The sequence below is a fragment of the Frieseomelitta varia genome, unplaced genomic scaffold, assembly GCF_011392965.1.
Source record: "Frieseomelitta varia isolate USP_RPSP 00005682 unplaced genomic scaffold, Fvar_1.2 scaffold_979, whole genome shotgun sequence".
Lineage (NCBI taxonomy): Eukaryota > Metazoa > Arthropoda > Insecta > Hymenoptera > Apidae > Frieseomelitta > Frieseomelitta varia.
In genome coordinates, this window is record NW_025110788.1 from 43,070 (window position 1) to 59,757 (window position 16,688).

Here is a 16,688-nt window from a genome sequence, read left to right on the forward strand (position 1 = left end):
TTAACAAATATTCATTTATTCATACACTCAATTCTGGCCTTTCGCTTTTTAATTCTAGTCATATTTATAATAAATATTAATTGACTAAAAATCTTATAATAAAAGTACTTAAAAATCTTTTTATAAGTATTTTTTAAGTGGAAGGCCAAAATATGAATAACATACATTCTTAAGGGACAGTTTTGAATCATACATGAAAATAGTTTTTAATTTTACTCAATCGCGTACGTATTACTGTATCTATGTATAATTACTCCATCATTATAGTGTCTTGTTCCCTTCACGTTTTACATCACTCCTTGTATTTACAACCTATTGATATATCAAATATTATCCACATTGCTATATATTTATATGAACTACTTTCCATTCACTTTTTCATATATATATATTTTTAAACAGTTTTTAAACTATAATAATCAACAATTGTTTAAAGTTATCAATGGATGGCAAAAAAAAAAATTGCAACATGTGTTTGTGGCACAGTAGTTGATTGTTGCATTGTTTTAAACAAAAAAAGGATGTTATTTATGACAATATAAGATATATATATATATCTTATATATAAGAGATATATATATATATATATATAATGAATATGATGTGTGTTACAATATAATTAAATGAATATATTTTAAATACCTGTACCTAAGAAATAACTAAAACTATGTTAACTATTTTTAAGCTATATAGATTACAAGATTAACAGAATAAATTAATAAAATACATAATGAATATAACAAATGACATGAATTTATGAGTGTATAAGTAATATATGTGTACTAATTAAAATTTAAATCAAATCTTTAATAAATATTAGATACTTAGGTACAGATATAAATATAATTTATTGTTCATGAAATATGAAAAGAATTAGTTGAAGCTAATTTTTTGCGTAACATAATTCTAAAAGTAAAAGAAATAATGCATCTGATACATATCTTTTTTTTTTTTTTGTAAAAGAATTACTTTTTATGATAAAAAAAGGAATTTGTTTTAAAATTTTTGCTAAAATATGACTTTAAAATAAACTGAAAATGTTTGTGTTTTATAATTATCATCTCAACATGTATATGTATTATACATTAACATTTTACACTATACAGAAGTTTAATTGTAATCCTGATTGTATAAAATATTTTCTAAAACATGTTGGTAAAATAATAATTTTTCCCAAATTTAAATTTGTTCCTAGTAAAATTATTTTATATTATACTGGAAGCCAGTCTATTTTTATTCATTGTTATTAATAATGTATTTTTATCTTCCAGCTATTACTGAATAGTATTAAAAGACGGAACAATGCTGCACTTATACAATATTTCAGGACCTTCAACATGTTTGTTAAAAAAATTTTAATTATTTATCTTTTATCGACAATACTTAGTTACATAAATAGAGTTTATAGTTCTTAGTAACAAAGAACACGATTTTCTTGGAAAATATCATCACAAACTAGAAAAATCGGTGTTTTCCTATATTTCTTGTTAAGAATCTTCTAAAGATTACACGATATACAATCGGTAATATGGCATTATAGTTATAGATAAATTAACTATATAAAATGACATTTTGGTAATGTTAAAGAATTAACTCCATGTTTTATGTTTAAAAACAAATTCGAGGTTGTATACACGAACTGATTAAAACGCCAAGGCACAGTTTGAGTATTACATACTGTTCTTTGGATTTATCAAGAGATATTAAAACATAAATGCTTTTTCGATGTAATTGAATAATTAAAATTTAGAAAAATCTAGAAATACTTTCTGTGTTTTTCATAATTGTGCTTTGCTTATATATTATTAAAAATTACTATTTTGCTAAATATTGCCATATTATCAATATTGTTACATATTATTAACATTTTCTTTAGAAGTTTCTTAATATATTTATACATGTACTTGAAATCAGTCTATCTGATGCAATCACGTAGCAGTAGAAGTATGATTATGTATATTAACACTAACTTGAGGAATGAGAGGAGATGCGAGTGGTTTGGGTGTAGTGGTATCAGGAATTGGAATTGAAACTGCAGGAGGTACTGGAGAATGTTTTTTAGCTCTTTCCTGTTGCCATGGTTTTGCATGATCCTTACTTAATCTTTCACTTAGTGCTTTTAATGCTATTTGCCTAAAAATTATCATCAGTTATAATCTATAAATATTACTGTCTTAAAATTAATTTTGAAATTATTACTAAATTAATTGCTCTTTTTTTTTACTTTATGATGTGTATTTCTTAATGAATAAGAAAAAAAATCAAACCTTCTTCTCTCACTGTCATGTGGATCGATACCAGGAAGATTTATAATGAGACCAGGTGGAGCATTGGACATGTCAAATCTTCTAACTACTTTTCTACAAATTCCAATTCGTACAAAAAAGCCATGTACTGTGTTACTTACAACTGCTATTGGTGGTTGTAAGACATTTGGAAAGAAACTGTAATCAAATCCGTGTGCAAAAGATTAAAAACATTCTACTTAATTTCACATTTTTAAACAACATTAAAATAAAATTTACCTTGCAAATGTAAAATTATCTGCCATATCACCACGTGTACCATTGTTGTGTTTTTGATAGAATCTAAGATATATCCATGATATTAATATACCACTCAGAAACATAGTTGGATGAGTGCCTTCTAGTAATCCAAAAAGCCATAATATTACTCCCATGACCCAAACCATTAATGGTATATTTCTATTTGTAATTTTCCCAATTGGTGTTTTGACTAAGATATGATCTGGCATTATTTGTTTTACGGCTACTGTGACACCTATAAACGAAGATAAATAATAACATCATTAGTTAATTACATTAAAAATTAATGTAAATGATTTTCTTTAAATTATGTAATTAATAGCATTACAATGTTGTACTGTCTATGTTATATATGTACCTATACATATGTAGCACATGTGTACAGTAATGACAACAAAATCTAATCTTATACAAAGAATGTACCTGCAATATATCCAGTTAATCCGTGAATGTGTATATCAAATAACAGATCAGGATCATTAGTGCACATATAGAGGAATAAATAAAACAAAGCTGACAATACAGCAACGCCGAAATTAACGATTGCGAAGAAAGTCATCATTTCCATCGCGCCCCATAATGGTTCAATTAATTTGCCACAGAGGCCTACTGTCACAATGTCCACGCACACTTCCCAGAAATGTATCTCAAGGAAACAGAAAGTGAATGCTGTCCAGATCCAAAAAGCTGGAGGCAGTAGATAACCTGGTGTCACGCTCAGCAGACGTACCGTTTCCGTGGAGAAGGAAAGACAATAGGAAAACAGGACTACTACGCATATGAATTTGACGCTGGTGCTGGTGTTTCCTAAAAGGGCAGCGAATTGTTGCCTCAGATAGGGGATATTTCTTCCCAGACCTTTTATCGCTGCCATTTCTATCGGCAGCCCTCTTAACCTCTTTGAATCACAGAGCCACTTGCACTATGACTTGACGTTTGCCGCATGTGTATCAGATGCATTCACTTCCTTCCTCACACGTTTACCAATGTAATGTGAAGTATAATTTGTAAACATAAAAAAAAATGGACATACACTTCGAACATTACTAATAAGAGTAATCGTGCATCTTTTTATATCTGTAGTACAATAAGCGAAATATTCTTGAGATTGTTACTTGCAATTGTACGCCTGAGTGTTTGTTTTTTGTTTTTCATCGATCAGTAATTGACGTTCGACATTTTTAAACATTTTTTTGGAGTTTGTATAAATTGTTTTCACACACAAAAAAAAAAAAAATTGATAATGGCAAAGTTCAAGAGTAACCATGTGTGAAATCTATCGTGTTCATGATTACTCCGTAAACGTTCACGAATGTTAGAACGTGCGTTGTACAGGTAATCGAAGAAATCTCAGTAAAAGGGGATATTAATGATGTAAATTGTTACAAGTTGATCTAAACAAAAATTTTTGTGATGTATGCCTTGAAATATCGACAAGAAGTAGATAACGTTGATTGATAAATGCCTGGAGTTTGTCCACGTTGCAATCGCGAGGTTTTCTTCGCCGAAGAGAAATTAGCACTTGGAAAAGTTTGGCACACGTTTTGCTTCTCTTGTCGTTAGTATCGTATATTTTTTCCGGAGAATCGAGGATCCGAGTCAATTACGCAATCCTCACGTAATGTTTTCTTTCATTATTCATTCATAAGCCAAACTTGTTTAAGCTTGACTTTCAATGCTCCATAGGTAATTGTCGAAAATTACTGAATAATTGTAACGTAGTGACACATCTCGGTGAATTATTTTGCAAGAGTTGTTACGTTCGCCTATCGACTGCAAATCATGAAATCAAAGAGACACAGCATTCACCAGCGATTTTGACAGTTTCGACGGAGAGATCGTTGAATTGTCACTGTTCCGATAGAGAAAGCTCGATCGATAACGTGTCGTTAAATAGAGATCAGTATTATCGATCCGACAAGTGCAGACTTCGTGGCGGAGGTAGCGAAGCCGAGGAGACAAACGTTTGCCTTGGTAAGGAGAAAAGGCCCTTTTTAGAGAACGAGTGCACAGATCTAAATGTCGTCAATTCGATGACAACAATTTGCGATACACCACCGAGTCCTACCGCAGTAACCACTTGGTATAGTCGGCAACATTTAAAGTTCCACAGGTTTAAATTTACTTTCGATATGTAACTCCACTTTTTCTGGCCCTACTGAATTTTAACTTAAAAAAAAAGTCTTGTTAATGATAACGCTCTTGTTGAAATAGTACGTTGCCTTTGGAATCGCAGAAGAATAACACTGTCGCGAAAGATTACCGATTTAAGTCGCAGAAACAGGAAACAGATCAGTTTGAGTCAAAGACTTCGTTCAGTAATAATGAAGTCAACATTACAGAGGCTCAGTTAAGGTATATCAAATTTTCTGAATCTTCCGCACCTTCTTTCAGATTTTTGTAAGCTATTTTTGAAGAAATGTTTAGCCCTAAGCGCAAAAATAATTGGATACGTTAGACTAGCGTTTGCGTTGAATTTGCATTTACCACGTTCCATTGCAAACACTATCTGTCGGTAAGATATCGATAGTTTCAAACTCTGCAATCGTTAAATAGTGAACTTAACTATTTGGCCACTGCTTTATGCGACAAACTTTAAACGTCTGTATTTTTCCTACATTATTTTCAAGCACCAGTGCAACGACAATTTGTCAAAATAAGGCTTTCTAAGCGTAGATATTTCCAGCACAGACAAAACTCAAGTGACAACCGTTAACCGGGATAATAAAATTAACGAATACGACCCGGTGTACGAATTTAACGGCAGTAACCACTTCATTATTCCATCAAGACGAAAATTTGCGTATCCGCCGGTACCACCGCCTCGCATCCCGTTGCCATCCCGACGACGAGTCTCGTTCCACGACGTCGTTTTCGGGGAAATGCGCAATGATCATCAGGATTGTGTCACGAAAATGCAGAATGTTCATCGTGGGCCCTGTTGCAATAACGACGATAGACAGGAGTGCAATAACTCTTACATTTGGCAAGCGGACGATTCGGTTGATAAAAACGACGGCGGATACGAAAATGTTAACGTAAATCATACCGATAGTGGCAGAATGCATTTTGAAAGAAGCGCGTCGGACTGTGACGAAGAAGACACGCCAAGTAAACACAGTGGCAACGAAGGGAATCGTGAGCAAGATCGTTGCTGCGTCGAGGACAATTCGGAATCGCGCTCGTACAGGATAACAAACGAGAAAGACGATGCGTCGTCGAGGGAAGATACGATGATGTACGGCCATCAAAGTGGCCCGTATTCGTCGAATGAGCTTGATGAAAATGAACGAATGCGGGGAGGATGCGCTGGACAGTGCGGATCTCGTCTCAGACCTTCGTGTGGAACAGCTAAAGTCGAAACTGCTTGTTTTTGTAAAAGTAAACAGAAAAAAAACTGCGTTGTAAATATGGTAGACTTTTGCTTAACTGATCTTTGTATTATACACATTTTATCCTAACAAAAATGTGATTGGTCGAAGCAAGACTTTACTCCAACAGGCAAAGATCATTTATTGACAAAGAAGTAATGCTAATCAAAATTGCAATTCGTTTTAGGGGAACCGGAACAGTGTCGTAACATTGCGACGTCTTGTACAACTTGTTCATCTAATATTCAACCAATCATCGAGAGACGCTGTTGCTGTTCGTCGTCGATTGAACGGCCAGTTTGCAAGAAACCGATCATCAGGTGTCGTCAGTCGTGCGAGCCTCAAGGAGGTGGATGTTGCGGAGGCGGATGTCGCGGTGGTTGCGGAAAACCTGGACAAACGTGTTTACCTGCGAAACCTTGCGTGGTACCATCTTGCCGACCGTGTTCACCATGTTCTTCACCACGGTCGTGTCCTCCACAAGTAATTTGTTATTGCGGTCGAAAATGTGGAAATTGTTGTGGAAGTGGCGGTGGCACGTGTTGCTGCCGGTAAGAGTATTTTGATATTACTGCCTTGTATTAATTTATGGTATTTAGGTATTTATTGATGTATTAATTTATGATAATTTATAGCTAATTATAGTTTTTCTTTTCTTTATGTATGAAGGTCGAAAAACCCAGGGTGTCGAGTAAGAACCAGAAGATGTTGCAGTACCGACAGAGCAAATCCCATCGACCAAGGATGTTGCCGACCGAAAACAGCTTGCGAATGTTTCGGCGGAGGTCTTGATTGTCAGCGCTGTGGACGAAAAGTGTATCAGGCAGAAATGCAGGTAATTTCGAATAATTAATAGCTTTTTTTCGTTTGATAAAACACAATTAAAACACGTTGTTCGATGCCGGTTCAAGATTGTGTCCGGTACGCCATTTCATAATACTTGCTTCAGCTGCTATTGCTGTAGGAAACCATTGGAACCGTTAACGTATCAGGAAAATTGCGGGGAAATTTATTGTAAACGTTAGTTAAATCAAACTTTGTAGTCTTGCTCGTTCTTTCTTACGGTTATATTAGTTGGCGAAGTAATCGACTTTTATATTTTATATCGCTATTTAGAATGTTACGTTCGAAATTTCGGACCTCAAGGATATGGGTATGGCGTGGGACCAGGTACATTACAGACTCCTATGTAAAGTTATTGCACAAGATTAATAAATCTTCTATCAAATTTAGCTTGTATAACTTATAAGTCACTTGATAGTTTATAAAGGTTAGTTTATAGGTTGTAAAGAGAGTTTCTTATGATTTGTTAAAAGATAATTTTTAACTTTACTTCCCTAATATTTGATCAAATTACAAGTCAGGAAGGATCGCCACGTTGATACAAAATTTCGAAGAGTACCAGGAATTTGTAACGCCAATAAAAAGACTGAAACTAATATTTTATAAGAAGAATGTGAAGATTCCAACTAGAAAAAAAGAAGAAGGGAAAAGAAGGCTAATCGTAACACTTGTACTTGTAACGTTGATGTCCGCCGATAAAGAACAAAAGGCGTTGGGAAGGAAGCACGAATAATATATCTCAGGACTCCGTGCAGCTATTTCAAGAATAATGCCAGTGTATTCACGAATTCGCGAACGGATGAAGCAGGATAAGGAGAATGGTTATTTCTTTGCGGGAAATAAAAGCACGCAAAGAAAGGAAGATCGCACACTTTGCAAAACGGAGAAGGAAAAGAAATAAGACGATTTAACGGGTAGTTTTATTGGTAAAAATAAAGGCGGAAGGAGAGGAAGGAACAAAGTTGGATTTCCGTGAAAACACAGCGAACGAAGCGAGAGCAAAGGTATGAGGGAGAAAGAGCGAAAGGGGAAAAGAGAATGGAAAAGAGAAAAAGATGAAGGAAGAAAGAGTGAGTGGTTGGTTTATTGAGTCTCTCCTCTTAGTGGATTGCGGAACGCGGAACGTACGCGGCACTGCTGGCTAGAGGGGCGTTTATATAGCTTTCAAGCGCAGGAGCTTAATCTAATTTCAAATATAAATCTGTTCTCCCTCCCCGTTTTCCTTCTCTTTCTCTTTCCGCCTTCGTTTCCTTCCTTCGACCGGCCTCCCCCCATCCATATAGCAGCGTGCTTGCTCGCCGGCTTATATTATCCAGCTGGCTACGAATAATCTCTTTCGCTCTACCTATTAACGTTACGAGACACGCCGATTTACTTGACTTTGGCGAATTATTAGTCGAAAAGTGGAACACGCCTCGTCTGCCGCGATAAGCACGTACGCAGTTTATTGAAATTATTTAATTTCATTCAATACACGTTTAACAGAACTTAATAGACGTACTAACGTGCATGAAATTGGCATGCTCTAAGTTTTTCGTATTTTCACGCATTTCAAGTTTCTTAATGTTTTAGGTACGCGTGAATGTTTAAATTTTGATTTCACCGTATTTAAAAATGAATTTTTATGTAAAGACAATGAAAGTAATTAGAAAATAATGAACAATGAAAAAGCGACAGATTAAGTTGCTTACAAACGTTGTTTGTGTATAATAGAAAAAAATCACGGTATTCTTCGTACAAAAATTTGGAAAGAAGCGTGGAATGGAACAACGAGCCAAGTATTTTCGCATTGTAAAGGAAAATTCGCCTAAGGCAGAAATTTTTTGATACACGATGCAGTAACGTGGATGCACCTGTGGTCAGGAAATCGAGAAAATATCTCCTCGGTTCGGCGATCGGTTCGCTCAATCTTTTGCGCGCGCCGCTTACTCCGAACGGTATGAAAATCAATTATTTCGTTAATTCGTGCGTTACATTGGCTGTCACGGAACCATCACTGTGAACGACAGCGGCCCAAGGCACTATTTTTCAATTCCCAATGTCGCCCTACCTTTTCGAACGTATTTCCGTCTGATACGTCCGCGTCATTTTACGGCCTTATCTCTCTGGCCGAGTTAAGTAGTATGTTTTATGTTGCACGAGCCAATATTAGATAGACATCAGATAGACAATCAATTACGATGAAATCGTCCGATAAATGTATTTAACTACTAAAAGTAAAAAATACTTTTAATACATTGTTCTGATTGGGTTGATTGGGTTCGTTAAATTTTAAAAATAGAAGATCACATTTAATAAATTTAACACAAGCTGTAATAAAGGTGCATTAATATACATTTCAGCGGTTATTACTTAAATTTATTCATCGTATTTGTAATTTTAAATGTACCACGCAAGTAGGTCTTCGAGAGGCAGGACTATTCGATCGGATGATATTTTAATTAAATCCATTTGCAAAATGTCTGGAACAAAATTCGCGAATTTTGTAAATTCGAAATTTCTATAGTCTACGTTTAGTTATTGATATCTGGATGTATCTAGCGAATTTCGAGAGGAACACGGGAGAATGAACGCGACAATCGAGGGTAGTATCCCATGACGTGGATGTCACGTGAAATTCTGCTACGTTAAAATTAATATCTCCCATTTGTCAATGGCCGATACGTTTTCGTTGTACAATGAAAACTGGCTAAAAAGGGGAGCGTACACAAATGTTAGACCCCAAAATGTTCCCTAAACATTGTCACAACACGGCTAGGTAACTGGGAAGAGTATTCATCGAAGTCACATTAAAATGAATCGTACTTGTAACGTGTTATAAATTGGTTATTTTAACGGGAAGCAAGCAGGTAGAAATAGTCCATTGAACTTTCTAACCAACGATAAATATCCAATTATTAATTCTGGCGAAAATAATAATTGAATGGGAACGCGATAATTTGAATTCTAAATCTGTGTGTCTGTCTTTGAAAAGATTCTTTAATAAAACCTTTTGTTCGTTGCAACGAATAAAAATCATAATAGAATGTTTTAAGTTTCATTGACGCGGAAAATGAATAATTGCTTGCAGACCACGGAGGGTAACAGTGATTTTATCCTGCGTGTCTAATTGGTGGACATGTGGACGCGACCGTGAAGAATCTCCCGCACGCGTTTCAAATGGATCGCAGTTTATTCAGTATTCTGATTTAGAAAGGGTTCTCCAAAACTGCACTGCCATTCACGTAAGTGTTTCAGTTCTTATAGTTGATAATCGCTCATAAATACTAGATCTAGTGTACTGCCAGATCGTAGCTCTACCATTTATCTATCATTATCAGAAACTTTGTATCGAGACGGATATCATAATTTCCTCGTTTTGTTCAATGGTTTTAACAAAAGACGAGAATCAGAGCAATGTTCATGTAGTACGCAAAATGTACGTCGATGCACGGAGACAAGAAATTTTATTAAATGTATATATATAAGTACATGCATATATATATATATATATATATATATATATATATATTTTTTTTTATAACAATTAAAATACTATAGTCGATTTAAAGTTGAAAAAAAAAGGAAAGAACGTGCTAATAAGTTAACAAATCTGTACGAATTTTACCTACACAGGTTGTGTTTGCTGTTCCTGCTCGCCATTCTTTCGTTCAGGAATAAATAAAAGTGATTTCATCGCAGAAGCGGAGCCAAATTGGACAGCACACAGGTATTTAAGAAACAAGTCGGTATCACGAGACACGGGACGAGTAATGAAAACATTAAGAATAACAACGATAGATTTCGGGCAGGGGCTTTTTGCTATGGGCGAACGTTATAGCCGGTCGCGTGTGTGTGTGTGTAGCGTACACATTTAATTTGCATCGTATAAATCGTGTTTCCGGTCGAGCACGCAATGCAAACACGCGTTACGTTTACGCCCTCGGTCCCTCACCGCATTTTCGATCCACCATTCGGGAGGAACAGAGAGAAAAGGAACGCCGTAGAGACGCGCGGGCTTTTGCACGCTGCCACGTATTGTAACCCCGGTAATTTATGATTCGATAAATAAATCAGCCACGTTTTATCCGTCCTCTTTCTCTCATTCTCTGTGTTTCTCTCTCTCTCTCTCTCTTTCTCTTTTTCAATCCCTGGCGTTCGATTTCCGCGCACACACTTGTAAGATGATTTTGGGGGTTACGCCCAGTTTACCATTCGCGGACTTTCCTGGGAGAAATCACCCCTTTTTTTTTCCCCTCCACGTTCGTACCTGGAACACCTCGTCTCGATTGTGTTGTACCCGACGAGATTGTTGTAGATCGATGGCAAAGTTGTCGCAGTTCGAGGTTCAACTTCGCTTGTGACTTTCCATGATTTCCAACGATTTATGGTATCGTTCGGTAGTTTCTGGCAGTTTCATAGATTCATTGTCACTCCGATATTTCAGCGACAGATAATTTGCAAAATGAAACACGAAGGCGAATTGTTGAAGGGACTTGATAACTCGCTGATAAGTTACGACAAGTCACAGGATCGATTTTCAAGTTTCAGCGATTCATTCGCGACGAACTTATTCGGTATTTCTAATGTACAAATTCATGCTGAACTGGGGAATAGTTGTTGTTAAACGAGCTGCTCTTATGTTTCATGATTGTCTATCGCTCGCCGATCATGAATATTCATACCATTATACATTTGTTTATCGCTTCAAGCGTCAGTGCACCGCGATACATGCAAATGGTAACAAAACACATTCATTTTATAGTCATCGATACGCGCCGCGAACGTTTCTTTGAAAAATGTTTCCTGCTCGTGTTTCCCGCACTGATGTCGAATCAAAGACGCTCGTACGTTTGATGGCTTTGAATTTTATTAACATGTTAGAGATGCGTAATTAATTGATCAGCTAGAATATCGTTCGTATGGCTGTACGTACGCGCGGGCAATTGCGGGGAAGAAACGATCAAAGGTGCGCCCCTCGCGGATTCCTCTCAGATGAGAACGCTTAATCTCCATTCACTGAAAATTTACTCGACAACGGATGTTCATTTCCAAAGAGACATTTACTGAATTGACTTTGGCAATTAATATACACGTTGGACCTATTAATAGACCAAAGTAACCGACTTATCGTTTCCTTGGTATATTTCTTGATTGGATGAGTAAACGACACTTTTAACGTTTGAAACGAATGGTTCTTGTTTTTTTTTTTTTTTTTTTTAAATTAACACGCGTAGACATAAATTGTGTTTACTTTACGTCTGGATCTTTATGGATATCCAAAAGATATCTAAAATATGTCAGCAAGTTAGTTTTAAAAGTTTGCTTCATCGCCGATGTTTTGTTGTTAGAACGATTTAATTTAATTGAAATCAAGGTTTATGTACTTAACTTTCCACGGTCTCTAAACGCACCGCTGCTGTTAATAAAAATCTCCGGTACATTTTCACGCGACGTGGTTCGCTCAAGACCGATTCGATTTTGATACCTGCGTTATACTCTGATCGATTTCTCCGAGAAGGAGAAATAAATAGGAGAGTAAAAACGCCGTCCAAAATTTACGAGCGGCCCCCGGTACGTTATGGCACCCGGCACGGAATCAGAACCGATTTCCCTCGGCGTTTTTATTATTTTCTGATAGCATGTTTACGAGGACGGATGAATGGAAGCGTACTTTATGGGACAAGTATGGGTTTTAGATTAGGTATAGGTGACGCTTTTGCAAAATATATATCAGCGTCACTGTTTGCGATCATTCGTACGCATTAACTGTCAATTTGCGGCGAGCAGTCGCAAATTCAACAAAAATATATGGCTCCGCTGATCGAGAAGACCTTCGGATCTAATTTCTCATTTGGCAAAAATTCTTTTACCTTCGCCAATTTTACTTTTACCGTGTCCACGATATTCTTTAGAGAAAAAAGAGGAAAAAAAAAAATTGAAAAATTACAACAATGAGGACAAAAAAAAAAAAAAAAATAATAAAAGAATCGAATCGTTTAAACGACTATAGGCCATAGTCGTTCGATGAAAAATTCGCACGTCTCTCAAATTGACGTGCAATTTCTTTTCTAGCAGCTCGTTTCCGAACGCGCGCGCGCGCGCGGGCCAAGGAAAAATTACGGCTGCAAGTTATTAGCGGATCGGTTTTTTTTCGGGAAAAATTCGGGGAACAACTCGCAACCAGTAGCCCATACGTTGTAGCGGTTCCCGAAAAGAGAGAAAGAGAGACGCGAAGAGAGAGGTGGAGGGAGGGAGGGAGGGAGAGAGAGGGAAGAAAGGGGGTTGGAGCGCAGAGAGACCGAGGGGGGGGGGGAGAGGGAAGAAAGAGAAACAAAATAAAATCAGAACGGTGTCATATGCGCCTGCTTGCATGATAAATGTAGCGATTTAAAATCGAAATTTCTCTTTTCGTGTGCACGAGCCCCGACGTTTGACTAATGGTCCCGCATTAACTATTGGAGCATTATAGAACGGCACGGTTGAAATTTTGAAAAATACATTCGCCCCGACAAGAGATTAATATTTTGTAGCTTTATCTATGCTTCGCTGGGCCCGAGTTCTACGGCTCGTGTCGGCCGGCGTTAATGATAATGATCGCGGGCATCTATCCAACGTTTTTTCCTCGCCCCCGAAATTCTCGGCTCCGGGGAGAGGGGGGAGGGGGGGGGGAGGAACAACCTAATTGTGACGATCAACAAGAAACGAGGCAAGCTCTTGGACTAAATTGAACCGCGATGATCGCACCTTGCGAGCCATGCTTCGATTTAATACTTCACTTTGGTTTAAACCGACTGGTTGATTGAATATCTAACTGGCTCTTATTGAAGCGGTTCAAGTTTGATTTGTGTTTACATTAACCGTCGCTAGTTGTATCATACATGTTAGTGATATCGGATTGAAATCAGTTTCTTTCAATTGTCACGGTCGATTAGGTGATAGTCGTTTGTGTTCTCGTTGTGAAATTTGAACGTTGTGAAATCGAACGAAACCGAAGAGAATTAAGAAGGAAAGAGGTGAATAAATTTGTTGATCAAATATATTTCTTTGCTTCAAAGAATTTGGAATCTTCGAGGCAAGAAGATATTAATATATTTGTTATTCTTACTTTGTTCGTGAGCCGAGAATCTTAGGCATCAGCCTATGTCTTAGGGAAAACCGTGATAAATCAACTGAGATAACGTGCAACATATTTACGTTTAGTGTGAAACGCATTAAACGGTCAGAAAGGTAACCCTTTTGAATGCTCGAGCTGTACTCGACGGTAGTGAAGAGTATCGAAAGAAGACCACCCGTACGAAAACGAGACCGGGTTGACACCTAGGGCGCCTAACCACCCTGTCTATTGTGCACGGTTAGGGGTGGTCTTGCCCGATGGACTGTGCTTTACCGAGCGTAAAATATCCCTATTCTTTAACCCGTAATGCTCGCCGCGTTCTCCGTGCATCACACCTTTATTCTATACAAAGTACGAAACCATGAAAGGTGAGCTACAGCTGATTCGAACCGAAGGATATTCCGATGCTTAAGATGAATCACACTCTACGAATCGAAGATTCAGATTTCACGTCATCTAGCTTCACCTTTGAAATATAAAATATAAAATGTAAAATATGAAATATAAAATGTAAAATATAAAATATAAAATATAAAATATAAAATATAAAATATAAAATGTAAAATATAAAATATAAAATATAAAATGTAAAATATGAAATATAAAATGTAAAATATAAAATATAAAATATAAAATATAAAATGTAAAATATAAAATATAAAATACAAAATATAAAATGTGAAACTGTTAATTGTAAAACTGTAAAATTTAGGGGAATCGTTGAAGCTAAGATGACGGTGATAAAAAAAAAGGAAGGAAAATTATAATTATGATTACAGTGATCGTAGTCTAATGACGAGGCAATAACTATAAATCAATCTACGGACGGAGAGGAATGTTAAGATGATCAGAGGGAACACGTGACACCGCTAAAGACGGTTTTAATTGAAACGCGGAAACACAGGAGTGAACATCGAGCGTGGCCAATATTAACTTCTGTCTCTCAATAAAAAGATCGGCGGAGAAGGGGATGAGAAATTAAAAGAGCTGAGAGGTAATGGCGGATCGCGCGGAAGTAACGAGGTGAAGATACTGAATTCTTTCTCGGCGAATATTAAAACGAAAGCGAAACAGAAGTTCCGGTATATACATATATATATATATATATATCTGGCAATGAGAATCGAAGCGGCAGGTTGGGCGACGAGAGGCAGATGGAAGCAGAGAGAGAGAGAGAGAGAGGGAGGACGAAGTACGGACGAAGCCCCCGTGACAGAATGATAATAATCCCTTGAGCGTTTTCTTTCATTTCCCTTTATTATCATATTATTAAAAAAATCTCCGTGAAATGTTATTAAAATCGTTTAAACGTCGCGTGCCACGGGCCACCGCCATTGTCCTTCAATTTAATAATATTAAGCGCGAACTTTCCTGCCGAGGGGTTGAAAACGTGGGACAGGCGGGCGCTCTCTCCCTCCTCTCCCCCCTCTGGATTCCGGTCTCAGTACGTTGGCGATCGTCGTAACGAACCGAGACCCGCCGCCCTATTATTCCCTTTATTTTTTTGTTATCGACCATTACGACATTTATCTCTCGCCAAGCCGCAGCGTCGTCGCACGATACGCGACGACGGCTTAACCTCTTGCGCTGGAATGACGTGCCGCGCACGTCGAGAATTTCTCGTCCCAAAATTGCAACATTTGCTCAGTTTTAAGTATATATTTAAGTATAACCCAGGCAACAACGTAATAATAAATTTATTACTTCTCAATCATTTCTATCCGGTGATATCATGCCGACGAGTTCAAAAGGAAAGCGACGAATTATTGTATATGATTTTGGTCACTCGTTACGGTCCGCAATCAGTTGCTAGCGCAAGTGGTTAAGAAACAAGCAAGCGATGAATTTAGTACTTAGACGATCGGAACAGTCGAATCTAGTTATTGATATTGGCCGAACGACAACATTTCTATGATTTTTGTGACTTGACGCTAGAACTATATCGATGATTAAAGTATAAAATTTCCATCAGAGACATTGAAGACAAAAGATTAGAAAAATTTTACAATACGATAAAGTATACAATGTTTCATTTAAAAATTAAAAATTACTTAAATCTTTTTACGTTTATAAAATACCTAAAAGAAATTATAAATTTTGATCATTTTGATAGTTCTAATGTTAACAATGAAATGCTTTCATCACAGGGATATAGGTAGTAGAAAATCTTCGGTATTCGTTTTGATTTATCAATCATATCAGTGGCTAGTATCATTAAAATGTTTGCGCATAATATTTACACCGTCAAGTATATATATTGTTTCATATACCTATCAAAATTTTGATACTACGAATTCACTGTAAAAACAGCAAAAAACTTGATAAAGCAACGCCTCATTAGATAATTTATTTTGTCTAATATTGCTGCTGTGAAAAAAACAGATTTGTCAGATGTTGGGATAGAAAGATCGAGTTTACGAACAACCAATGAATTTCGAAGCCGCACCAAAAAATAGAGGCACGAAATTTCAGCGAGCCAGGTGTGTACGAGCTGCCAAGTCCGCAGATCGAACAACAAGCTGCGAAATTGTTGATCGAACGGTTCAAGGATCTCAAAGAATGCCAGCGGCGCGCGCGTAGCGGCGACGAAGTAGAACGAATTAACGTCATTAGCGACGACCGATTTCTATGAGGCGCAACAAGCCAGGACAGTTGCACGTTTGATGACAAATAGATCCTGACTTTTAGACGTCTGCAACCTTGTTCTGCATACGTGGAAGGTGTCGCTATTAATGTCGTATTACCTTTTTTAAGCAAAATAATGTTCTGGCGTCCGTGAATCGAAATTCGAAAGAAAATCGCAACGAAGATTACCTTTATGCGCGATAGTTT

General features: G+C 36.8%; 2 protein-coding genes across 2 annotated transcripts; one reads left to right on the plus strand and one right to left on the minus strand.

The window, feature by feature from the left end:
* Positions 1-982: 982 nt before the first annotated feature.
* On the minus strand, positions 983-3,545 carry LOC122538286 (transmembrane protein 115). Its single transcript, XM_043672227.1, has 4 exons — positions 2,970-3,545; positions 2,526-2,781; positions 2,268-2,444; positions 983-2,133 (listed from the first exon to the last, which is right to left on the minus strand). The coding sequence occupies exons 1-4, from the start codon at positions 3,418-3,420 to the stop codon at positions 1,929-1,931; spliced, it is 1,089 nt and encodes a 362-aa protein (XP_043528162.1). The 5' UTR covers positions 3,421-3,545; the 3' UTR covers positions 983-1,928.
* A 457-nt stretch (positions 3,546-4,002) lies between these two features.
* LOC122538287 lies at positions 4,003-7,156 on the plus strand. The gene is made up of 8 exons (XM_043672228.1): positions 4,003-4,104; positions 4,233-4,659; positions 4,761-4,901; positions 5,233-5,927; positions 6,105-6,468; positions 6,587-6,752; positions 6,829-6,937; positions 7,034-7,156. Exons 1-8 carry the CDS (start codon positions 4,008-4,010, stop codon positions 7,108-7,110), a joined length of 2,076 nt encoding a protein of 691 aa, XP_043528163.1. The 5' UTR covers positions 4,003-4,007; the 3' UTR covers positions 7,111-7,156.
* The last annotated feature ends 9,532 nt before the right edge of the window (positions 7,157-16,688 follow it).